The sequence below is a fragment of the Onthophagus taurus genome, chromosome 11 (assembly GCF_036711975.1).
Source record: "Onthophagus taurus isolate NC chromosome 11, IU_Otau_3.0, whole genome shotgun sequence".
Taxonomy (NCBI): Eukaryota; Metazoa; Arthropoda; class Insecta; order Coleoptera; family Scarabaeidae; genus Onthophagus; species Onthophagus taurus.
The window spans coordinates 8,064,200-8,091,786 of NC_091976.1; the positions used below are offsets into that span (position 1 = coordinate 8,064,200).

At 34.7% G+C, this 27,587-nt stretch overlaps 2 protein-coding genes across 6 annotated transcripts in view; both read right to left on the reverse strand.

Annotated features, from left to right (window-relative positions):
* LOC111421684 (nucleolin-like) overlaps window positions 1–27,587 on the reverse strand; it is a 376,547-nt gene that overhangs the window by 189,787 nt on the left and 159,173 nt on the right. The gene's annotated exons all lie outside the window — the stretch shown is intronic.
* Window positions 32–27,060, reverse strand: LOC111419043 (scoloptoxin SSD14-like). 5 transcript variants are annotated; one of them, XM_023051788.2, is made up of 7 exons: window positions 26,955–27,060; window positions 26,244–26,301; window positions 17,707–17,927; window positions 17,449–17,641; window positions 9,847–10,047; window positions 9,007–9,790; window positions 32–247 (listed from the first exon to the last, which is right to left on the reverse strand). In XM_023051788.2, the coding sequence occupies exons 1-7, from the start codon at window positions 27,016–27,018 to the stop codon at window positions 89–91; spliced, it is 1,680 nt and encodes a 559-aa protein (XP_022907556.2). In that variant the 5' UTR covers window positions 27,019–27,060; the 3' UTR covers window positions 32–88. The 5 variants fall into 5 exon arrangements, with proteins under 5 accessions (XP_022907556.2, XP_022907558.2, XP_071056236.1 ...); XM_023051790.2 differs by having other exon boundaries at window positions 26,244–26,315; window positions 26,955–27,056; XM_071200135.1 differs by having other exon boundaries at window positions 26,909–27,044.

Sequence of the window (27,587 nt, forward strand, 5' to 3'; positions counted from 1 at the left end):
AAGTAGGCAAAAAATGACAATTTTTGTTTGTTTATCTTTTTACTTTATAATTTTTATTACAACAATAGGAAAGTAATAAAAAATGAAACTAAACATCAACAAATGCATATGAACCTCCTCGTCTAATATCTGGAACTGCCTCAACATTGCCATTGACGTTTGCAATTGATGTTACAGCTGCAAATCCATCTGGAGGTGGTAAAGTTGTGTAATTATGCCCAATTTCTTCTAACCCATGTATAATAGCCTTAAAGAAAGTTAACAAAGAATTAGCATATCTTAAACGTCAAAGCAATTTTTTTTTCATTTTCTATAGAAGAGTTTCATTACGAATTGCGTATACTTTACTGTTTACAGCTTGACAAATCTATCTTGGCCGGTGAAGGTCAGATACTCTCTGTTATATTTCACAGAGTGAAGATTGTATGCAGTACTTAACAAAATTATTAGTTTATATGTTGCAAATTTTTTTATGGAAAATAGATAAAACATAAGCTAAGAAAATTGGCATACTTATGAAAATAAACAAACACGGCCAATCCAAGTAATGGTGCGAAATTTACATTATCTATTTATTTACAATTTATGGATACAAAAACAGGACAAACCCAAATGATCTGTACCACGAACGTGTGCCACCTGTGCTGTGTGTACAGTAGCTTGGAATCGAGAGTCACTCCAAGGTCTCTAATAAAGGAAAGGCGTGTTAAGTTTTCGCCAGCGATGTTGTCATCGTATTAAACAGTATTCTTCCTTCTTGAAAAAGGAATAACATTACATTTAGACAGATTTAGGGTCAAGTGGTTTTTAGTACAAAAGTCAGAAATCCGGAGAAGGTCAGTCTGCAGTCTAGAGCAGTCCATCGGAGACGAAATACGCAAATAAAGTTTGAGATCATCTGCGTACATTAGACATTCACAATGCTTCACGACCTTGAAAATATCGTTAACATAAAGATTAAATAGCAAGGGTCCGTGGTGGCTACCCTGAGGGACACCCGATGGAACAAACATAGGATCAGCGCAATATCCGTTAACAGACACAATCTGGCTCCTACCTCGCAAATATGAATCAAACCAGCGGAACAACCCACCATGAACACCCACACGCACGATCAAAAGCCTTGCTAAAATCGGTGTAAACAGAATCAACTTGACAATATTGGTCAAATGATGTTAAAATATAATTTGTGTATTCAAGCAGGTTGCTCTCCACTGACTGATTCGCAAAAAAAACATGTTGTCTGGGATCGATTTTGGATTTAAGGCTAAAGAAGAGTCTGACCAGTTTCTCTAAAACCTTACCAAACACAGACAATATAGATATTGGGCGATAGTTAGATATAAGATTACGGCTAGCGGATTTAAAAACGGCCAAAATATATGCACGTTTCCAAAAGGCAGGAAACGTACCTCCCTTTACAGATTTGTTAAATAAGATGGAAAGTGGTAGAGAAAGAGATTCAAAACATGATTTTATTAGGATAGGAGGAATACCATCAGTGCCTGGACCATTATTTATGTTTAAAGCAATAAGTGCTTCCTCAACCTCAGACCGCTCAAAGCGCATCGGACCCAAACATGTAGTATCATTAAGGTTAGCATTAGCAGAGTGAAGTGAATTAATTGAATTAACAGAGGGACGGACATACACCGAAGAGAAATATGTTGCGAATAGCGAGCAGACACCCTTACCGTCCCCGGCAACAGCCCCATCTAGTGTCACAGGTGTAGGAATTGTATCCGCAGCTTTCTTGTTTTTAATATAAGACCAAAAGTATTTAAGATTAGCTTTAATACTGCTCTCAACACCACCAACATTCCTCCCATAGTTGCACCGAATGAGAAACTTGGAACGCCCTCGCAATAATGAAAAAGTCAAATAATCTATTTGTCTTCCATACCGTTTCCACTTAACATGAGCCCTTCGCTTTTCTCTGATCACTCTGATAGTATCTTGCGGAAACCACATCGGAAAACCACTAGTGAATTTGCGCTTGATCGGAGTAAATTTTGGAATGGCAAAATTTAAATGGTAATAAAAGAAATCAACAGCAGGGTCTGCTTCACAAGTATTTAGCTCTATATCCCACTAAAATAGAAGAAATCAAAGAAAACCTGCTGGCACAAGGATTTAAAGTAGTCGATGTCGTCAATAAAATCAGAAAAGATAATAATCAATGACCAACAAAGAAAGTGCCATTATATCTATTTATGATTACCTTCCACAATACAGAAGATATAAGGAAAATATTTGCTATTAGACAAATACTAAACCTAGACAATTCACTTCCAATATTGTAAGTAAAGAAATACCATAAATATGTCCAAACAACATCAGATAAGCAAGATCAAAGCAGAGCTGTACCTACAGCACATCATACTCCTAATATAACGGAAACAATAACCGAACGTTTACTTAAAGATTTATCAGACAAATTCAACAAAACTGAGAAAAGACTCGAAAAAGTAGAAAGTATTTACACCAGACCTGCTTCACTATCCTACAATGCTGCGAGATGTTAGGATAGCCACCTGGAATGCTAATGATGTTCTAACGCATAAAGAAACAATTGCATCTTTCTTATCATTACAGAAGATTGATATTTTACTCACTACAGAAACATATCTAATAAAACAACAAACTATTAATATAAGATTTTGAAAACATACCACGTCAACCACCCCAGCAATCAAGCAAGAGGTGGAAGCGCAATAATTATAAGAAAAAATATCGAACACCACGAAGAAGTCCCCCTGCAAAAGGAGGAAATACAGGTGTGTGTGGTTGGTGTGAAAATCAGTAATCAAAATATGACAGTTGCAGCAGCATATTTTCCGCCTAGGCACAACAACAAGAAAGAAAATTATAAAAGCTACTTACACCATCTTGGAAACAAATTTCTCTTGGGTGGCGATTTTAATGCAAAAAACACAGAATGGGTATCAAAAGTCACAACTACAAAAAGGAAAGAACTACTGAAAGCCATTCAAGGGATTGGAGCCAATTATCATTCATCAGGAAACCCAACCTACTGGCCTACTAATGCGGATAAGAGACCTGATTTATTGGACTTTTTTATATCCAAGAAATGTTCACCCAATTTTCTGGAAGTGCATGATAACTACGACCTAGCTTCGGATCATACAGCACTGGTATTGACTTTAAGTGAAAAGATTATTGAAAAGGAAAGAAAACCAACCCTGACGAATGGTACATCGATTGGGAAAGCTTCAGATTGGAACTTGAAGGAAAAATGCGGTTGAGCGTTCCACTGAACACTAAAAAATAACTGGAAGATGAAGTGGAAAACTTTGTACGAGATACTCAGCGTGTTGCATGGAATAACACAAAAGAATTGAAACATAAAACTGCTGGCAACAATTACCCTTAAGAAATTAGAAAACTAGTTGCAGACACAACAATTAAAACGAGAAATAAAGAAGATAAAGGAAGAAACGGTCAAGAAATACCTTACTGAGTTAACCGCCGATCCTTAACTGAAATTAACCTTCCAAAGGGAAGTGATTATTCATTATGGAGAGCAAAAAGAAAGCTCAAACGTCCTATTACTCAAAATCCACCTCTCAGAACTGATAATATAACGTGGGCAAGAACTAATAAACAAAAAGCAGAATTATTTGCAAACCATCTAGAAAAAACTTTCCAGCCAAATGATATAAGCTCCGATTGTGAAGAGATCAAAGAATATGTTAATAGTAATGAACATATAAAACATATTACGCCAACAAATGAAGTTGCTAAAGAAATTAGGAAGAATATAAGTGCAAAGAAAACACCGAGTTTTAACTTGATTACAGAAGAAATCTTAAAAAACCTCCCTAGAAAAGCAATCTTAAAACTAAGGTATTTAATAATTGCAACGTTTCGTTTATGATACGTAAGTACCTAGTATGTGGAAAATTGCAGAGGTAATTATGATATCTAAGCCAAAGAAATCTCCATATGATGTGGCTTCATACAGACCAATCTTGTTGCTTCCAATAATCGCAAAACTCTGTTCCTCAAAAGGCTTAAACCATTAATAGAACAAAACCAACTTATTCCTGAGTATCAATTCGGATTTAGAGAAAAACATAGTACAATTGATCAAATATACAGAATATCTGATTTGATAGAAAAAACTCTCAAAGGAAAAAAATTTGCTCTGCTATATTTGTCGATGTAGCCCAAGCATTCGATAAAGTATGGCATAAATAAAATAAAATTAGTAAAATATTGCCAAAACTGTATGTGGGTTGTCCTAGAATCTTATATTACAGACCGATTATTTCGAGTCAAATACGAAGCCGAATTTACTGATTTAAGAGAGATAAAAGCTGGTGTTCCACAAGATAGTGTACTTGGGCCAATTCTGTACCTGCTGTACACAAACGATCTGCCAGAGAACAATGGTATATCAATAGCAACATTCGCTGACAATACAGCCATGATGGCTGTGGGTAATGAAGGCAAGTCCGTTCATATTAACTTTACAAACAAAAAATTACTTGATTTACCACCAATCAGAATTAATAATAACATCATTCCATATGCAGATTCAACAAAATATCTCGGTATACACCTAGATAAAAAACTCACCTGGGTGGTACATACAAAGAAAAAACTGGAAGAACTGCGAATAAGAAACAGGCAATATAGCTGGTTAATTGGAAGACAATCAAAGTTAGCAATAGACAATAAAATACTAATATACAAGCATATCCTCAAACCTGTATGGCTGTACTGGATACAACTATGGAGATGCGCCAAAAAACGCCATATTGAAACCATACAAAGATTCCAAAATAAAATCTTGAGAAACATCGTGAATGCGCCATGGTATGTTAGGAACAGAGATATCCTTAAGGATCTTGAGATCGCGGATGTATATAGCCAAATAAAACGGTTTGCACAAAAACATAAATCTATAATTGAAAACCATGTTAATCCGAGTGTCTCTTCTCTTTGAAAATGAAAACGTCCAACGAAGATTAAAAACGACTAAGCCATTTGACCTTGCCTAGTGAGTAACAGTGGTAAATAGTGAAAAAGTAGAGTAATGTGCGGTAGTATAATTTAATAGTATCTTCTGAAAACCAATGTGCGACCAGAAGATTAGTCACTTTAGTGATTAGTTTTTAAGAATTTAATATTGATAAACTAATGGTTGGTCAATGATGAACAGATTTAGTGTAAAAAAAAATTAGTAGAGTTGTTAGTAAGAGAACCAACAAGTTGATAGTTAACACTTTTTAAAGTAAAGTTAATATAGATTCAAAGTATCATAAATAAATTCTTATTTTCCAGAAACATAGTTACAGACCCCTCTCTCCCAGTGGGCACTTTGGGCAAGTGCCCAGGGCCCGGCGATAGGTAGGGGCCCCCCTCAGATATCAAATACTCTTAAGTGCAATCTCTAATGCAACAATATTTAATTATTACTTAATTGTATTTTTTTTTTATAAATAAAATTTAATAAAATATTTGTTAAAGTAATTTTTCGGATTGTTAATTATTAACGAACTGAGGTTCTAGTTTAACATCAGACACCGCTAAGACCTACTCGCAGGATCCTTCGGATAAATAAACTGACTCGGCGGTCGGGAATTCCCCTGCATTTGTATGTGGTATTGTGACGTTTGTTTTGTTTGTAGTTGTTATTGATTGTATTCTGAGGTATTCTTTAATTAAATCATCATTTGCTTGTTTCTTTTTGTGTTAGCGACTATTTTCGGTGTAAAAATAAATACCTGGTGAATTATAATATAAAATGTCGAAACGGTCATATCCTAGTGGATCTGAAAAAAGGAAAAAAGCTGCACATCAGAAGGAAGTAATTAAAAAGTTACCAAAATTAACATCATATTTTACTACTACTAGTGGAGAAACTTCTGTAAGTAGCAACCAAACCAAAAATCTTCCACATGATGAGTCGTGTCGTTCACAAATTGCGGGAATTTCTGAATCCTCATGTTCTTCAACAATTTCCACCAACTTTGGAAAAGACATTGAATCAGAAAGCGACCGTCCCTATGACGAAAAAGCAACAAATTCGGTGATTTCACAAATAGCGACAACTGTGTCAGTAGAACGACAACAGTTTTCCAACCCGGAAGAAATATCGCACGATCTCGCCGATTATTTTCATGAAAATTTTATAGAAAAAATTCGCGAAATATTGATTCGTATATTTTCAAAATAAAGATCATGACTTTTCCGATACATCCAGAACCTACAAAGATGGTAATAAATCAGTAACTAGGTATTTCAACAAAGCATTATTTATTCGCAAATTGAAGAACAATGAAAGCGTCGAAAGAAAATGGTTGTTGTACTCGCCATCCAAAAAGTCTGTATTTTGTTTTTCATGCTCCTTGTTTAACCCTTCTGATATAAATCTATGCTCTTCGAGAGGATGTAATGATTGGAAGCACATTAATCACATAGTTTTAGTACATGAAAATAGCCCAGCACATAGGCTGGTAGAGTAGATATTGAGAAATATGGAGAAATGTACTTAAACGGATTGTAGCTGTTGTAAAATTTTTGGCATCGAGAGGGCTTTCGTTTCGCGGTGATAATGATATCCTAGGATCTCCTAATAATGGAAATTATTTGGGATGTGTGGAATTATTGAGTGAATTTGATCCATTTATAGCAGATCACTTAAAAAAAATTGGGAATTCTGGAAAAGGTAACGTTTCTTATTTATCAGCGAATATTTGTAATGAGTTTATTGACGTAATGGGAAAACAGGTTCTAAAAAAAAGTATAAATGAGGTTAAATTTTTCCATTAGCGTTGACAGTACGCCCGATGTGTCTCATGTTGACCAGCTAACTTTTATAATTCGATACGTGAATGACAGTGTTCCTGTTGAAAGGTTTCTGAAATTTATACCTATTATAGAGCATAAATCTGGGTATTTAGCGAAAACCATCTTGAATTTTTTAGATAACCATGATATTCCTATAAAAGATTGCAGAGGACAAAGCTACGACACTGCTTCAAATATGTCGGGGAAGTATACTGGTCTACAAGCAAGAATCAAGGAGAAATGTGAATTTGCCACCTTTGTACCATGTGCGGGACATTCACTAAACTTAGTAGGTGTACATGCTGCTGGGTGTGTATCGGAGGCAACAAAGTTTTTTGAAATGGTTCAGAAAGTGTACAATTTTTTTTCGGACTCTACTCATCAATGGAATATATTGACAGAACATTTAGGTTCAAAAAAAGTTGTTACAAGTCTTTCACAAACCAGATGGTCAGCCCGAGCAGATGCAGTAAGCGCCTTGCATGAAGGCCATGAACAAGTTATAAAAGCTTTGATATCCATCGCAAAAGATACAGAACACGCACGAGAAACTAGAGACGAAGCCCTTAGTCTGTCCAGTAAAATGGAAAAACTAGAATATATTATACTAACGGAAATTTGGAACTGTATATTGGAAAGAATAGACAAAATAAGTAATTATCTTCAGAAAGAAACAATAGCACTGGCAGTTGCAACTAATATGTTTACTTCACTTGATGATTTTATTATTATTTATCAGGGATAAATTTGATTACTTCGAATCGTCTGCCAAAGAAAGAAACCCGGAATCTGACTACAAGGACCTATCTCAGAGAACAAAACGCAGAAGTTCTCGCCAGAGTTTTTTTATGGCTCTGCGCCGTCAGTCCAACTGAATGGAAGAGAGAATTTTAAAATAGAAACCTTTCTTCCTATAATTGATACAATGAGCGTTCATCTAAAACAGCGATTAGGTTCGTATAAGAATATCAGTAAAAGTTTTGATTTATTTTTTCGCTTGAAAACTCTGAATTCTGAAGAGTTGACAAAGTTGCACAGAATTTGCTGAATTTTATTATGAAGAGTTAGAAATAGAATGTTTACATTTAACAGAATACTTGAATATTGTTGACAGTGAAAATAAGGATTGTATATTCAAAATATATCAACTTTTGAAAAAAAACAAAATTGAAAACACATTTCCAAATGTAGAAATCGCATTGAGAATCTTTTTAAGCACGATGGTAACTAACTGCAGTGGGGAACGCTCCTTCTCCAAAATGAAAAGAATTAAAAATGAATTGAGAAGTACAATGCTTCAAGAGAGATTAACCAGTTTGTCGCTGATGTCCATAGAATCTGATGTGCTAAAAAACATAGATTTTGAAGAATCTATTCATCTGAAATCTAGAAGGGTTCCTCTTCAAATAACATAGATTTTTAAGCACTAACCTGTAAATGCTAAAAGAGTTACTTTTGTGGACTATATTACATTTATCTATTCGTTTCATGTGATTGTTAATAAAAATAAATCTTTAACTTTGTTTATCTACTTTCTTTGTCTATTCTAACAAAATAGTGTTCTGTCAAAGTCATAGGGGCCCCATTATCCCAATATGCCCAGGGCCTCCAATAGGTTAAAGACGGTCCTGCATAGTTATGATTTTTGAAATCCAACTCTGCATGTTTGATTGTTATAGATATGAAATAGAAATTTTAAAAAATCCTATCTGAAGAATGATAGGAGATATCATCATGAAATAAAGAACATTAACAGTCAAACTGTTACAGATATATGAAATATAAATTTTAAAAAATCGTATCTCACCAACGAATGAAGATCATCATAATCATCATTAAATAAAGAATCTTTTAAAGTTTAAAGTTTGATGAAGTTTCAATGTAACGTAAATAAAGATATTATTTTATTAGAACCCAACTTGGCATGTTTGATTATTGCAAATTTTAAGAACAATTGTGTCTCAAAAACAAATTGAAATACAAATTTACTTAGTATTTAACATTGAAGATAATTTTTTCAAATCTTCAAAATTTTGACTTAACATAATGTTAGGGTAATAATTTTTTTCAATTATTTAATGTCGTAGTTCTTCTCCTGCGCAACTGGCCGGTCAAGATAAATTTGTCAAGCTGTCCTATTATGCAATTCTCTCTGAAACACCTTTTATACGAATAACTTTAACATACTTCATCAAATCCACCTTCATACGATATTGACATAGGAAATAATTGGTGATGTAATCTCGGCATATTTGACGCTTCCTCTAAACTTAAATTAAACCAAAGTTTTCGAATGGCAACCAAAATACTAGATGTAATAATTCTCGTTCCACCCGCTGCTCCAATTATCATTTTAACATCACCTTCATTATCGTCGACGATAATAGTCGGACTCATCGACGACATAGGACGTTTACCTGGTACGATATAATTAGCCGGAGATGGTGGAATACCAAAAGCATTGATGATATTCGGTGCAGAAAAATCATCCATTTCATTGTTTAAAATGATTCCGGTGCTCGGGCTTACAACTTCCGACCCAAACACTAAATTTATCGTTCCAGTTATGGCGACGGCGTCACCGTTTGGCGCAAGAATACATAAATGGGCGGTTCCGTGATCTTCGGTTAAAGTGGTATTAGCTCCGTAATGTTCGTAATCTTGATATGTTGTGTTATCCGAGATTAATTCACGGGTACTTTTCGCGTACTCTTCTGATGTTAAATTGGCAATTAATTCGTTGACGTCAACAAAATTTTCATCTCCAAGTTCTGTTCTTTTTGCGTAACCATATTTGAATGTTTCAACGGTTCTTTGGAAGTTTCTCAACGTTTCACCTTCACATATCACCAAAAAATCTTTTAAAACGTTCATTATAAAAGTTACTATAACTCCTGATCCGGGTAAAGGAGATGTAAAAAGTTTTTGGTTGAAGGGAAGAATAGTTTGAATTGGATCTTTCCATTCTACTCTAAAATAAGAGAAGTATAGTGAACATATGTTTTTAGAAAAAAAGTTTAGTCTTACTCATATTTATTTAAATCTTCTTCTGTAATGATTCCACCAGCTTTTTGAATATCCTCAACAAATTGTTTCGTTAAAGATCCCATGTATAAAGCATCGGCACCTTCTTTTGCGATTATTTCTAAAGTTTCTGCTAGTTTTGGACGTTTTATTAAATCACCTTTTTCGTAAACTTGATTTGTTGATGGATTTACAAACATTTCTCTACAAAAAGTAGCAAACCCCATAATAATTAAAACGTCAAAGTGTTTAACAAATACTAGAATGTGTAATAATAAATGGAATTCAAAATGATAAACCGTGATGTATGGCTGAAAAGTTATTTAAAAGTGAATTGACCAATCAACATATAAAAAATCTAAGAAAGGTGAATAAATATGAATATCCTGTAAATCCTTATGTCTTAACCAGTTTGACTAACAAACTTAACCTTCTGATGGGCTATCTCAAGAACTGTATTGCTGTGTTTAGGAAATCAACTCCATGAAGAAAGTACGCTATGGATTTATCATAAATGTCTGATACGAAATGCTCTATTCATAATTTGGTTCAATGTTTTTCTGAAGAATTGATAAAATTTTAAGGTAGTGGCAGATATAGAAAGCTGAAAGCTGCGTATTCGCCGTGGCATTCAGTGGCTACAAAACCATTGTTTATGATATATTTAACATTTTCATATCATTTGATATTCTCAGAGTGGATTAGAATAAAAGGGAAAAGAACAGAAAACAAGAATGGATTCCTCCCTAACACAACCGGCAAACAAATAAAATACTGAAAATAAAGTAATTAAACTTACCTCCGCCAGTAATCTTAGATAGTGTAAAAAACTTTAAAGAGCTACACGAAAGGGTAAACAACTCTTTTAAAGGGTTCCAAATAAAAGTATTAAAATTAATGCGCCTGATGGCGAATGCTGCAGAAAACACACAAAAATGCTAAACGAAAACAGTTTATTCATAGTACTCTTATGAAAACAGACAGAATTACCCAATTAAAATTGTCGTAATAGATTTGTTTCATGACTAGGTTATAAAATACCGGTGATTAATACGACGAAGATGGTAACAAAATCTACGAAATTAAAGAGATACTGGGAATGAAAGTCAAGATAGAACAACAAGTAAATATTAAAACTTTTCATAGTGTTCACAATTCCACAGTGTAAAAACTGCCATGTGGTTCAAATAGGATGGTGCATCTAATCCCGTCTCCCACCTCTACGAAACCTCAAGAGAACTTGAGTAACTCTGCTATAAATGTATTAGCCAACTCATATGGAAAGCAGGGTCAGGGTGTATGACAGCGGGCGAAGTGGTCCTCATGATTCATTGTCAATAAAACGATTAAGTACCTAATCATAGATACATCGATTCAACAACGACAACGAAGAGAGCAACGAAAAGGAGACGTTCAAAGAACCGAGCAAGTACAAGAAAAGGGAAATACAAACGGAAACCCAAGAAAATCATCACCACATAGAGACAAGCAACAGATACGCACTGCTGAGTGACGACCAAGGTAAAGAAGAAATTATGGACGACACGAAACCAGACGAAGTGACTGAAAACCCGGAAAAACAAACATACAAAGAAAAACAAGGCAGTGACACCGAAAAATAATCAAGTATATTCCTCACTCAGGGCCGCATTAAAGAACACACTTTACTTGCAAATTGTAGAAAAATAATAGGGTGATATATAAATACTCATTATTCTTTTATTTGTTGTGTTTCTAATATTAAGTACATATTTTTTCTAAGAAATATTTTGAGAAGGCATGCATTGTCTAATTACAAAAGAGGGCGGAGAATAATTAGATTCTTTAAAATTTTGTTATTCTACTATTTAGACATTCCTAAAAGTAATATTTTTAAGACTTTTATATTAGTTTTTATAATTAAATTTTAGGTGTTTATAACTAAACTTTAGTTTTTTATTAAATTTTAGTTTAAAAAAAGTTGTCATAAGGTGGGATGATAAAATCATCCCTGGAAGAAATAAAAGGAGATCTAGAAAAACAGGGATACCCAATTTCGAAAATTACTCGAATTAAAAGGAAAGAAAGGTCTACCTGCGCCACTGGTGCTGGTCCAGAAAATCCGCAACGGCTACTTCAACTGCATGAAATGCGGTAAGAGCCACATGACCAACACCTGCACAAAACCTTTAACCCTACCTCCCAAATGCGCCAACTGCCAAGGGGAACACATCTCCTCGTCCATAAAATGCAATCCAAACGGCGAAAACAAGAAGAAGACTGCAACACCGACAGTGCCAGAAAACGTATGAGCAAACAGAGAAGAAAAAAGAAAAGAAGAAAACAAAAAGAAGGAACAACAACAAAACAAACAAGAAGAAAAACAAGAAAAGATTGCAATGGTTCGGACAAACTCGCAAAAATCATTGGCAAAATAGTGGTCGAGATAGTAAACGCCAACATGATCATGCAGAAGTATCGGCAAACTAAAAAAAACTCAAAGGAAATCGTAGAACTCTTCAAAAAGCAATAAGTGAATAACACAAACAATAAAGTTGGCCTTCTGGAACATCAACAGCATCAGTCCAAAGAAAATCAAAACAACGCTATTCCTACAAGAAAACAAATTAGTACCTAATGAAACGTTCAAAGACTCAGAATTGAAAGAAATTTTCAACCACAACGCAACCACGATTCTCGCCGAAGACCTAAACTGCAAACACCAGGATTGGAACAGCTGTGTCGAAAATAACCACGGAAAAAGATTAAAACATCTCGCAGAAAAGGAAGGACTAATGGTGATGGGCCCAGAAGAGCCCATGTTCACCCATCAAACAACTCAGTACTTAAAGCAAAAAACTACATTAAAAACAATAAACGAACTCTTATGCGACCATTGGAATTCATCATGGAAATTCAAATCGAGCTCGAAGAAGAAACCCAACAAATAAAAATAGTAAACTGGAAAAAATACCAAGTTGCAATAAAAACCAAGAAAGCCTCAATCAACTCAACAGACGAATTAGAAAACGCCATCAGAGACTTGGAGGAAAGAATAATCGAAACCCTGAATCAGACCACACAGATGAAAACGGTATATTCAAAAAAAATGCAACTAAGAGCCGAATTAAAGAAGAAACTAAATACAAAAAATACAAAGCCAATTGAACCCAAACCAAACAGCAAGACAACGAAAATACGAAGAATTTCACAACTACATAGAAAACTCACACAAACCAGACGACGAAGAAGACCAAAAAGAAATAGAACCAGTCACTACAGACGAGATAAAAAAAATAATAAACCAAAAAACGAAATAACTTCATACCGGCCAATTAACCTTCTACTTTCAATAAGCAAAGTCATCGAAAGAACCCTACACATAGAAATAAGACAAGTAGCAGAAGAAAACAATATAATCCCCGATCACCAATACGGATTTAAAAAAGAGCACTCAACAGCTTATCAGAATCATCGAACACATAATAAGCAAAGCAAACATATCCAATCACACAGGCGCTATCTTTTTAGATATAGAAAAGGCATTTGACAAAGTTTGGCACCCTGGCTTAATACATAAAATGAGAACAGCAAAATTCCCAACAAAACTAATTAAAATAGTAAAATCATACTTAAACAAAAGGATTTTCAAGTCAAACAACGCAAAAAAACAAAAAAACGCAATATCGAAAGAAACGCAAATAAACGCTGGGGTCCCTCAGGGCTCAGTACTAGGACCACAGCTCTACAACATATACATATCAGACATACCGACAATTCGCAGATGACACAGCAATCTTTACTTCAGGAAGAATGAAATCAGCAATAGTTAAGAAACTCCAACAAACAACAGACCAAGTAATAAGTTATATGGAAAAATGGAAAATAAAAGTCAACGAAGACAAAACGTGCCTGCACCTTGGCTGAGTGATGAGATAAGATCTCTTATGCGACTGCGTAACCGTGCAAAGTCCGTAGTTAAACGTACACCCTCTAGTGCTAATCGGGAAAATTATCGAATTTTACGCAACCGCTGTAATCATAAATGCAAGTATGCTAAGAGATCTTATTTCTACCAGAGGCTGTCTGGAATCGCGCCGAGAACATTTTGGAGGACTATGAGGTCTCTCGGAGTGATTGATTCTCCGTCTGTCCAGATGGATCTTGATCGTGAGTCGATGGCAAACTTTTTTGCAGAGCCTCCCCTGATCATCGATGACGTAACTAAGGCGGCTACAATTAATGAAATTCTTACTTCTCTTAAATCTTGCTCCTTCTCTCTTACGCTTGTGACCGCGATCGAAGTAGGTGATGCTTTGACTTATTCGAAGTCCCCTTGCGTGGGTTCTGATGGTATCGGTCTCAACCCTCTTCTTCCTATCCTGGATATAGTGCTTCCTCCCTTAACTCATATCTTCAACTTTTCTTTTGAACGGTCTTTATTTCCCTCTGTCTGGAAGGTTGCTCATGTCGTTCCCATACCCAAATCCAAGTCCTCTTCATGTAACACTGATTTCCGTCCGATTACAATTTTATCCGTACTATCAAAAGCTCTTGAACGCTTAGTTTATTTACAAGTCCAAGGATTTCTAGAGAGGTTTAATTTACACAATGAGTTGCAATCGGGTTTTCGCAGTGGGCATAGTACAACTACTGCCATCATTAAAGTTACTGATGATATTAGGTATGCCTGCGACAACAGATGTGTTACTGTGCTGGTACTGCTCGATTTCAGCAAGGCTTTTGACTCTGTCGACCACAGCCTTCTTTTAGCGTCTCTTTCTGCCTACGGATTCACTCCCCCCTGTGTTTCTTGGTTTCAATCCTACCTTCCTTCCGCTTGTGCAATCAAATGTGGTGTTCCTCAGGGCAGTGTATTGGGTCCGTTACTTTTTTCTTTGTTCGTTAATAGTGTTACTAATTATATCTCGTGTAATTATCATTTGTATGCCGACGACCTGCAGATATATACTACTACTACTGTTGCTGAATTTCCGGCAGCTATTGTGCGACTTAATAACGATCTATCTAACGTCTTGAACTGGTCTCGGAAATACGGACTTAAGTTGAACTCAGTTAAAACGCAAGCTATTGTGTTTGGAACTCGTCAATTACTTGGTAAGATTAATCCATCTGCCTGCAGTGATCTGATGCTGGATGGTAATGTAATACGGTTTTCTAACACAGTTAAAAATCTTGGAGTCCTTATGGATTCTGCACTGTCTTGGAAACCGCAAACTCAACATGTTTGCAGAAAAGTCTATGCTTGCTTCCACTCTTTAAAAAGACTTCGCTGCTCTCTTCCTCCTGTGGTGCGTCGTAATCTTTGTTACTCTCTTATATTTCCTCACTTCGACTATGCGGACGCGGTTTATCCCGATCTCTCGGTGACTCTTCTGAGTAAATTGCAGCGGCTACAAAATAATTGTATCCGGTTCATATTTGACCTAAATAGATTTGAGCATGTAACGCCGTATCGCAATTACATTCAGATGTTAACCTATGAGAGACGTAGATCCTTTCGTTTATTAACCATTTTATTTAAAATCCTTCATAACTGCACCCCAAAGTACTTATCAGATAGATTCCAGCAATTATCAACTCATGAGCTTGCTACTCGTTCACGTTCTGATACTATTCTTACATTTCCCGTTCATAACACTGAAATTTATCATAGATCATTTACAGTACAGTCGATTGCGCTGTGGAATGGACTGCCTTCTGAAATTCGTAATATTTCTAGAATTACTAATTTTAGACATGTTTTAAAGAGCCACTTGCTTGCCCTTCAACTGGCTGTTTCCTGATTCTTTGTCTTTCTCTTTTTTCCTCTCTTCAACTGCTCTCACTTGTTGGCAACTGATATCCGGCAGATTCTTTTAGTTTCTTTTAGTCGCTCTCTATCTCTCTTTTTGTGTCTTTTCTTTATTTTTCTCTTTGTTTTTCATTTCTTGCTTAATCTTATTTGGTGATGTTAATAATATCTAATTATCACTACTTGCCATATTCAGCAAATATTATTTTTATTTGTTCTGTTGGGTCATTTGGCAGAGATCGCTTGTGCGATAAAATGATCCATTTGCTAATACTGCTTACTGTTTAAGTTAAGTGTATCTTATGTAATTTTGTATTTTTGTCTGTGGCAATAAATGGTAAATAAACAAAACAGAAGCAGTAATGTTCGTATATAAACAAGACTGCAACCCCACTCTCGAAAAAGTCAAAATCAACAACAAGGAAATAGAATGGAAAAAAGAGGTTATATATCTAAGAATCAGACTAGACAAGAAATTAAACATGATCAGTCACGCAGACCAAATCAGAAGAAAAATAGCAGCCATAACAGCAAAATTGTGCCCTATCAACAAAAAAAGTAAACTAAACCTAAACAACTAAATCAAAATCTACAAATCAATAATAGTGGCGATAGCCGCCTACGGCGGTGCAGCTAAGAAGAGATTACAACAAAAGCTAAACAGCACACTACGTCTAATAACAAACCCAGAAAATACGTAAGAAACGATCTACTAAGATTCGAAACAAATACAAAAACTAAGATGAACTAAGCAAGTTCAAACCAAAATGAACAACAAGTGACAAAAAGCAAAGAAGTCTACGAAGCTATAAACGGGAACAAATAAAGTGTAGTGTCTACGTGAAAGCCAACATACTGGCCGATAGGCGGCAATAAAATACAAGACTTGAAAGACTTCTCCGAGTACAAGAGGGGTCTCTGTCAAAACGTCATACAAAATCCAGCCAACCCCCGTTAATCAATAAACATACGAACCCGAGAATGGGAAGTGGAAATAATGGATGTAATTATCACAAGTTCTGCTAGAAAACATGATAATGAAGTCATCATGTGAGTATTCATTATTAATTTATATTTTTTTAGAATTAGTTGTATAGTAGTTGTAATAGTTGTAAACTTATTAGTTATTTTCGATGTTTATAAATTATATACGTTATTATACTACGTACGATTCGCCTTAATTAGGTGATTTCTTTGCTATTTTAGTCCATGTCGACAATAAAAAAATGTAAAAAAACTGCGATTTTTGCAGTTTTGGATTTACATTTTTGAAAATCCCCTTATTAACCACGCGGCCCCTAACCTCAAAAATAATTTAGCGGAATAGTACACGACGCCATAACGTATTGTAATTTCTTTCTCTTCTCTAATCCCGATTCTCCAAGATTTCAATGAAATTTTGAAAATAAAAACAAATAAAGAAATGCTCAACATCATCTACATATCTTAAAAATCTTTTGTGAACATTTGACGTAAGTTTTTTAAAATGTTTAATGTGTTTATTCAAATAATGTAATGCGTCTATTGTTTTAAGTAATTTGTAAAATGTTTTGTATTTATCCGGGAAATCTCCTGATGATGTTACGATTAACGTGTCGAAACCGGTAGAGACAAAATAAATAAATGAATTCATTTGAAGTGCAAAAATCGCAGTTTTTTACATTGAATATAACATGGAAAGAAAATCATTAAATAATAATAAAAAAAAAGTTTGGAATTTTATATTTTTCTACACTGTTAATGAAATGCTTTTAAAAAACGTATGTTCAAGGTAAATTCTGTAAAACTATCACATTTATGACACATATTACCTGAATTCCGGATTATTTAAAATCATTTGTTGATTGTTTTTCAACACCCTTCCGAAATAATCGGTCACCAAAATTCCATTTCGACATAAATCTATCGTTGGTTGAATTAATTTCTCCCAATTCAAGACTCCGAAGCGTTGATGAGCCGCCCAAAATCCACGAAGCTCTCCGGGAACTGCGATTGACAAACCCCCTGGGTAGCAAAAATAAAAAACATAATTCAAAATCCCTACAAAAACTTGCATTTAAAATTAAAACCTTTTGATGACAAAACGGGATTTCCGTCAAACATATCTTCGTATGCGGCTTCCGGCGCGACTTCTCGGGCATTTAAGAAGTACGCGTTTCTTGTCGATTTTTCATAAATGGTCATAAAAAAACCGCCACCCAATCCGGTACTTTCCGGGATAGCTACTCCTTCGCAAAGCATTGCGGCAATTGCGGCATCAACTGCTGAACCACCGTCTTCTAAAATTGATCTTAAACAAATTATAAGATATAGTTATGCTAGTGTAAGATCAATATGAATTACAACTAAAATTACGAAGAAACAACTTAGTTTAAATACAGTATAATTTGTAAGTTATTGTTGAATTTGTAATAACTATTTGTGTAGTTAAATTTATTTTTTCATTGACGAATTTCATAAAAATGTAATGCATTCACCAATGGCACTTAACTTTCAGCATAGACCACCAATCTAAATCCAAAAGGAAAATCAATTAATAGAGGCAAGAATATCTCAGCAAGGGTTTGTTTCATTAATTAAACAGATATTCACTTCTAAAAGGCATCGAACTAGCATGGAAGAATATCCGAAAACAAGAATAGGCACAAGAAAAGCAACTATGCGTTTAACCTCAGTTTAAACAAATTAAGTTGATAATCGGCAAGAATGACGCACCGAACTAAGAATTCATGAAGTAGTAGAACCAATTTTCCCTTATTCGTAGGAAAGGTAAGAAACAAACTATACAGATCGCATCAATAATTGCGATTATCATCAATAGCAAAGAAGCATTCAACATCCAGCAAAATCTTAATGAATAGGCGACTTTACTGTCAAGAATAATATAGGTAATATTGTGAAGTTAGGTCATATCCGGTAACTAAGATAATGAACATGACCAATTGATAGAAAAAACTAAACAAGACCAGCCTAAGTCAAATTGAAATTGCAATCAAGGGAGAGAATGAGTTTAAACGGAATATTAAAACAAATCCAAGAGAACCTAAGACAAAAGCTGGGTTTAGACATGCATGGATTTAGTGGCGCCAGTTGTTGCGCCAGTTACATGTTTTTAGACTCATCACTGGCGTCAGTGATTTCAGAAGGGTGCAGACTTTTCTCGATCCATGTATGCATATTTTCAACTTGCATGCCAGTTGATGTTTACACATGCAATTTAATTTTACTGGTGCGCCAGTTTTCATTGGCGCTACTAAATCCATGCATGTCTAAACTCACTATTAAGACTAAGAAAGAAAAGACATTCATGTAATGGGACAGAATGTAATCATGTTACAATTAATATCAGTTCGACTTTGTTGCTTGCAGAGACCGGTCATTTTCGTTTTTAGCGTTCTGTTAACTGATAATTCGTAGTTTTGCGGTAATTTTTTATTAATAACTAATATCAAGATTACCGAAAGAAAGACGGTTCTGTAACTGTTTTATTATTATATTAACAGTTTGTTTTTTTGTATCAAAGACAATCTAACTTTTCTTTTTGGTGAAAAAGTTGTTTTTAACGTTTACATGTCGTCGACGCGGCGATAAGGTGAGGAGAAATAGCGCGAAGAGTGCCGTGGGGATTCATTTCACCTCACGAAGAAATCAGTCGCGACGCTGCTTGCCGCGGAGGCCTCCTGGAGGTGCTCCGTTTGTCGCTCACCGCCACAGCCAGTGGTTCGTCGTTCCTCCCTTCTTGCACGTTATGTTGCTTTGTCTTCGGCTTTGCCCTCGACAATGACTTTAGAGGCATTATCCGACATGATACTGAAAATACGTGGTGAAATGCGCGTCAAACATGATAAACTCCTTGAATCTGTTAATTTTTGTAGTAATCGTGTGTCCGATTTCGAAATTGCCATGAAAAGGATGCAGGGGCAGCTGGCCGTCATCGAAGTTCTCAAGTCTGAGAATCATTCCCTTAAGGTGTCTGACTTGGAGCAGTACTCACGTCGTAATAACATTGAGATATAGGGAGTACCGGAGAAGAATGTGGAGAATCTCGTCAACACCATGAGTGCGATTGGTGATTTTCTGGGCGTGGCTGTTACTGCATCCGACATTGATGCTGTCCATCGAGTGCCGCATGGTCCGGGTGATGGTGATCGTGGTCCGAAGGCAGTGGTAGTGAGATTTTGTAGTAGATTACGACGTGATCAGCTCCTCGGTGCTGCTGGCGTGAAGAAACGGGCGCTTCCCGTTGGCATTACTCGGCGGCTGAAGATTGTCGGGGTTGCTGATCAGTGTTTTATAAACGAACACCTTGCTCCTTTTAATAAGGCATTATTTATACGGCCCATTATTCTAATGGGTATCTCTCTCGGTTATACCTAGACCTGATTGGTTTAATTGTGTGGACGCGGTTAGCATTGCGCTTCGGAGTCGCACCTGCAGTGTTCATGTGTGCTGTGTCTACATACAGCCGAACAATAATACAGCATTATATGATTTCATTGAGGAGCTGACATCTCTTGTTGAGTGTTATCCCAACGATAGATTTCTCATATGCGGTGACTTTAACTTGCCTGAAATTCAATGGAATTTTGAAGCATCCACTTTCGCCTGTTCTGCTTCTCGTGCTAACTCTGTCCGTTCAGCTGATTTCTTGGACGCTATTTTCTTGTGCGGCCTCACTCAACATAATCATTTTATTAATGCGTTTAATAATACACTTCATCTGGTTTTCTGTAACTTTACCGGGATTACGAATGTTAATTTAAGCAACTTTCCGCTCGTACGAGAGGATGTCAGTCACAATACTCTTGAGTTTCAAGTCACATTGAATGTCATCCGGAATGTAGCTGAGCGAAGCATCCAAAACTACAACTTTCATAAAGCAGATTTTAACGATATTAACAACTTTTTAAATTCTGTTTCTTGGGTGGATGTGTTACACAAAAGCACAGTAGATGAAGCCACTGACGTTTTTTATTCAGTTTTGCGATCTGCAATTGACAAGTTCGTTCCAACGACGAGATTAACTGTTAGCGGGTATCCTAATTGGTTTTCTCCTATTACGGTTAAAACTCTTAAAGCAAAAATGAGAGCACACAAAAGGTGGAAGCGATTTGGTAATCGTGCTGATTATTTAACTTTTTCATTGCTGCGGGGTCGGGTTAAATATTTTATTGAACGAGATCATCAACAATATATACAGCGAACTGAATCGAGTATTTCAGCCAATCCCAAGTATTTTTGGTCGTACATGAGACGTAGGAATTGATCGTCTGGGGTTTCCGGGCGAGGTAATGTTGGGTGATACCATCGCTTCCGATGGTCGGTCCGTTTGTTCACTTTTCTCTCAGTATTTTTGCTCGGTGTCTGCAGCACCATCCGTCGGTGTTAGCGATGACCACATTTCGAAGGGAGCATGTTCGTTAAGTGCTGTTCGGTTGGATTTGGTGGAGGTTGATGAGGCTTTGGCTGAATTAGCAGTTGTTAAATCCAGTACCCCTAGATATAATCTTTAACTTCTCTTTAGAGCAGGGTGTTTTCCCAACTGTCTGGAAGCGTGCTCGCGTTCTGCCGATATTTAAGAAGGAAGATCGTAGTGATATGACCAATTATCGACTAATATCATTGCTGCCTATCTTTAGTAAAATTTTTGAAAAATTAATATACAAACGTATATGCTTTGCTGTCAAAACTATGATTGATCCAAGACAACACGGCTTTTTTGCCGTTGAAACCAACATGCTTGAGTACACTCACTACGTCACCGCATCTCTGCATGATTTTTATCAAGTTGATGCGGTTTACACTGATTTCACCAAAGCATTCGATCGAGTCATAATTTATTATTGAGTAAGATGGCAGGTTTTGGTATTGGTGGTCGGTTGTTGGCCTGGCTTAGGTCTTATTTGAGCGGCAGAGTTCAGGTTGTCTCTGTTGGTGGGTACTGCTCTGAGGAAGTTGTAGTGTCTTCGAGTGTGCCACAGGGGAGTCATCTTGGTACAGTTTAATATGTACATTAATGACATTTTCAGTGTCATTAGGTGGTCAAACTGTTTAATGTATGCCGATGACATCAAAATCTTTCTTCTTGTTTCGTCACCCATGGATTGTTCCAAGTTGCAGCACTATGTTGATAACTTGGAGCGATATTGCCGATCAAATATGTTAACATTAAATCCTTTAAAATGTAATGTAATTACTTTGACTCTATTGTGTTGGTTGCTGCTATACATAGATATACATAGTTCATCTCGCTCTTTACGTCACAAACACTTATTCTACACACCTATACCACGCACAAATTATTTTTATAACTCACCGATTTTTCGTATGTCGCGGGCGTCCGACTGTATTGATGTGGACGTATTTTAGCATCCGTATAAGAGGTTCAGGAGCTTGGTCCTCTCGGCGGTCCGTGCCTTGGACGTTTGATGATCTTTTTGTTTTTTCGTTAACTTAATTTTGGGTATTATCTTCTGTTTTTCCCCATAATAATAATAATGGTAATCTATTGTGTATATTATTATATATATATACGGTGAAATTCCCCTAACTCGAACTTCTATATCTCGAATTATCCTCTAAGTCGAATAATTTTCGGAAGCTCAAACGTTTCACTAGGTTTCATATGTTGTGTTTTTATCTCTCTTAGGCTCGTTACTAACATCTTCTGGTTAAGCTATCTAAGGGATTATTACCACGGTTACGGTTATTTTACGCGTTCTGATTGGCTAGTAGATGGGTTTATCTATAAGATAAATTTAACTAAAAGATAGTAGTAATGGACCTTAAGAGCGCGTAAAATAGTCATAACTATGGTAAGAATCCCTTAGATAGCTTAACCAGAAGATGGTAGTAACGAGTCTAAGGTCCATAACTACCATCTTTTAGTTAAATTTATCTTATAGATAAACCCATCTACTAGCCAATCATAGCGCGTAAAATAGCCGTAACCGTGGTAATAATCCCTTAGATAGCTTAACCAGAAGATGGTAGTAACGAGCCAGGTCCATTACTACCATCTTTTAGATTAATTTATCTTATAGATAAACCCATCTACTAGCCAATCAGAGCGCGTAAAATAACTGTAACCGTGATAATAATCCCTTAGATAGCTTAACCAGAAGATGGTAGTAACGAGCCTAAGTTAAATTTCACTAACTCGAATTTTTCTGTAACTCGAACTGCAGTACTATGGAATTTCTTCAACATTTACTTCTATAAGTCGAATTTACCAATGAACAAAATATTCGAATCCGTTCTGTAAGTAATTTTAACTACAGAATCAAACCACATAGACTCAGGCTCAGAAACTACAGACTCTTGAACCAAAACAAACCTAATGTTCTTATTGTTTCAGAATCAAATGAGGGTGATGACAATCTTGAAAATGAAATACTTATCGCTGTGCCTACATTTGATGAAGCTTATTCCTATCTTAGAAAGCTTGAAACCTTGGTATTATCAAGAGAAAATGTTTTAAATAATATTCATAATTCTTTACATTTAATAGAAGATTTTTCGACAAAGAGCGATTGTCCACTTTAAGCCAAAAGAAAATTACGGATTACTTTAAAAAAACTTGATTAATTTTCTACTTACAATACTATTAAGGTTTCTGTTTTAAATATACGTATTAGAAAAGTACATTTCTAATGTTTTTCATTAGAGCTGAAATTCTACTAATTTTTCTCTAACTCGAATTCTCCATAACTCGACGTTTTCTTCCGCTCCCTTAGTGATTCGAGTTAGGGGAATTTCACTGTAGATATATATATATGTATATATATATTTTTTATTTGCTATTGTTTGAATTATTTTTGATTATTGTTATGGTTTTGCTTTTTATTCTTGTTTCTTTTATTTTCTGATTTTTGAATTATTCAGTTTAGTTAGTTTATTTAATTTATTGTCACAATGTCGAACAATTTTGTTATTTTAGTGTAACAATTAAGTGGTACAATGTTTTAGGTTTAGTACCTGTTTTGTACCCTACTGATAACTAAATAAATAAATAAATTTAAAAAAATGGTATTTTCGATACACAGGGGGGCTCGCAAATCCGAATTAATTAAAACACAGAAGATTTGGATTATTAAAAAATTCGGAAAATAATTTGAAAATTGCGTTTCACACTGTTAAACACTTATTTCATCTGTCAAAATAAAAAATAAATACATAAATAGATTTTCAAGAAAGAAAGTACATACATAATACATTTGTTCAATCCTACCTTCGAAATCGTCAGTTTCTAACTTGGATACGAGTGTTAAATGTTGTTATTTGCATTCACTCTGCTGACTTTCATAGAAACGAGTGACCGAAAAATTTTTTCACTCACTCTAATTTTTATTAATCACTGTTAGCTAAATATAAAACCTTTAAAGGAACAACTCTTTGTTTAAACGTAACATATGTTAACTAAAAAACGGTGGACAGCACACGTGAAAAGTTAATTAAGTATTTCACTTCTATAAAGTATTAATTTTAATCAATTTATTAATTTTATACATAATGATGACAATTAACAATTTGACACAAATGGTTATTTATATACAGGTTGTACAAAAAGTATGGAATAATAGTTCTACAGCCTAAACTTCAACTTATATTAAAAAAAGTTTTAAATAAAAGTTACTTGAAACTATTTTCCGCATATCTTGGCGTAGAAACAAAATAAAACTCTTGACGGCAGTCTGAGTTACGACATGGTGAGTGTGTTTTTTAAATGGAACACCCTGTATATTTTAAGGTTTTTGGATTCTTTTTGACAAGGTGTTGCAAAATGCTATAAGGTTTTAATGCTTTAAACTGCATAGTTTTCGAGATATTGAAACTTTTATTTAAAAAGATTTGACGTAGTCACAACCAAATTATGGTGTCATTATAGAATAGACAACCTAAGCCTTGACATCATACTGATGGGCGGAGCTTATACCGACTCCAAACATCTTCGTTGCTAACGATAAATCCCCATATTCAATTTTTCAATTAGTGTTAAAATAACATAAACTAATTGTAAGTGACATTTTAGATGACATTTTAAATGACATTTTTATGGCGATTTATCTTAGCAACTGTGGTTAGCAACGAAGATCTTTGGAGTCGGTATAAGCTCCGCCCATCCCTGTGATGTCAAGGCTTAGGTTGTCTATTCCATAATGACGTCATAATTTGGTTGTCGCTACGTCAAACCTTTTTAAATAAAAGTTTGAATATCTCAAAAACTATGCAGTTTAAAGCATTAAAACCTTATGGCATTTTGCAATACCTTGTCAAAAGGAATCCAAAAACCTTAAAATATACAGGAAAATAGTGTCAAGTAACTTTTATTTAAAACTTTTTGTAATGTAAGTTTAAATTTAGGCTGTAGAACCCTTATTCCATACTTTTTGTACACCTGTATATCATTTAAGAGCATGACAATCAATGACAATGTCAAAAACTGCTGTCGTCGCATGACATGAAATTACTCAGGAATTATTGAATTTTAAGATGGGTTTTCTCTAAATGGTAGGATTGAACAAAACACTATACAACACACGTGGGAAACTTGTATTTTCCACTAACTTGTATGTCTTTCCAATTTCGCGCCGCCATTACTATGACATGATCTATAGGACGAACCTTTTCCAAAAAGGTATTACACATTAAAATCAGACAATTAACAAAAAAGTTATATTTATGGGTATGATTGTTTATAACGTTTTTACTCGTTTAATTACCGTTATTGTTAGAATTTTGCGCCGCCATTACCTATATTTACCTATATGATTTAGCGACGACCAAAATTCACTTTTGTGTAGAAGACACTATACGCGTTCTGATTTGGTAATCATACCTGATATTATGTTAATTAGTTTTCAATTTTTGGGACACTAAATTTAGAAATTTCACGAATTTTCTTATATATTTTCTGTTTTTCGCGGAATTTAAGGTGTTCCCGCCCAAAATCTGCGCTGCCAAAACTATGTTAGGCCCTACTTTACGAGATCTTTCTAATGAGCTATTAATCATTAAAATCGATACACGAACAAAAAAGTTTTTTTGATGGATAGAATTTATAGGTAACTTCACACGGCTGTTTTCAGATAATCTTTATAAATTCCCAATACATGTTTTAATGCATCCGGATAGAGTGGTAAAGGATGCTTCACTATATGATCTGATTCGGTTGAGTTTGTTATTTTTATAATTTTTTAATCACGAATTCATCGAGATAAAAATCGAAAATATCGAATCGAAAATAAAAATTGCAAAAAGAAGGTTATTTTTAAACATAGATTGTCTAACGCGTTTTCTAAGAATCGATGAATCTTACGTAAAAATGTTCTATTGAAAAAATATTGTGGCTGTTAAAAAACTAGACTTCCCCATTCTATTTACTCGGAATTGAAATTATAAATCTATAATATGTTTCTGTTTTTTATTGCCACAATTCAAACGTATATCGATTTGATTTTATCAAATATGTCGATAACAAATTTGAATGAAAAAATAAACAAGAATTGGGTACGCTTTTGTCAATGTCAACGTTATTTTTAAGTTTATAGATATCACTTATGGAAATGTATTTGTTAAAATTTTTTAAATAAATTTAAATACTCACTTTCCTATGTCTGCACATTCATGTCCATTCGTTACTACAGCTCCTCTATATCCAGTTCCTGATAAAACGAGTCTAATAAGTAGGAAAGTACTTAAAATAATAAAATGATTTTTCCTAAAGCCAAAAAAAAAAAAAATTAAAAAGATCGATAAATATCAAAAAATAATATTGAATATTCATTTACTACTTACTTTAATATGTTTAAAATCATTTTTAAAATCACTAAGAAGAGAAGTTTATTGATATTTTATCTGATCCTGCTTCTATCAGTTCGTTATTATTAGTAACATCGAGTATAGCCCGATTTGTTGCTTTTTATAGCATTCACCACCCAATGCTATCTGCAATCTTTTCAGTACTTGTTGATGTAATTGAAGTATTAATGTAATTCATTGCTTAAGTATGTTTTATTTTTTAAGTCGTTTATTTATATTTTAAAACTGCTTTACGATATAAACAAGTCAAATATTAAACAGCTCCAGTATCAAAATGTTAGTGACGGTTCAAAATAAAATTAAATTAAAAAGATTTTCATCTTGACTTAAGACATGAAATGTACGAATGTGGAGCTTTAAACTTCAAAATAGCGTAATGTTACATTTAACGTCAAATTGAAAAATAAGTTGACATTTATCTACATACATTATGTTAAATAAAGATTTTACCTTATAATTCACGGCATTTACGAAAATTATACCAGTGGATGCTTACCGGTAGATGCTCGGCACTTAAATGAAAATGCGGCGTTTTGCTTCGGTTGGGCCCGTTGACACATTTACGAATGTTATTCCAGTGACATGAACCAAATAATTTCTAAAAACTGACCTTTAACGTTTATGACATATATTTAATTATTAACATATTGTTTAGACCGTTTTGTTACAAAAGATTAGAGTTTTGAGAAGTCTCGATAAGTGTCTAAAAGTACTTATTGATATATGAAAAAGGAAGTCTTTTTTTTATTTTTATTAAATTATTTTATTCATTACATTTTTAATTCTTTAGAAGGCAACTGGCTCTTTGAATTTATTTAATTTATATTATTCAGGTAGATGAGTATCTTGCGGTAGCTGACGTTTTAGTCGAGTGTGTAGATTTCGTATACACAAATTGTATTCTCTTGCGGAACCACAAGATTGGATTTTTTGAAAGAAATTTGTTGTTATCCTATGTATAAAATTCGCAATCGTCTCTATGTTTAAGTCGTTTATTATTTGTTCATTTCTAACAAACCAGGGAGCATCTACTGCTATTCTAATGACTTTGTTTTGTAACGATTCTAATTTCTTAATATTTGTTTTTGATGTATTGCTCCACACCGGGCTAGCATAAATGATTAGTGAA

Excerpts from the sequence above, each read along its gene's own strand:
- LOC111419043 (XM_023051787.2), bottom strand. The coding sequence starts at position 26,454 with ATGATTTTAAACATATTAAA. Across the intron at positions 17,642-17,706 it reads TCCCGTTTTGTCATCAAAAG|GGGGTTTGTCAATCGCAGTT; the intron begins GTTTTAATTTTA and ends TTTGCTACCCAG. Across the intron at positions 248-9,006 it reads ATGAAGGTGGATTTGATGAA|GCTATTATACATGGGTTAGA; the intron begins GTATGTTAAAGT and ends ACTTTCTTTAAG.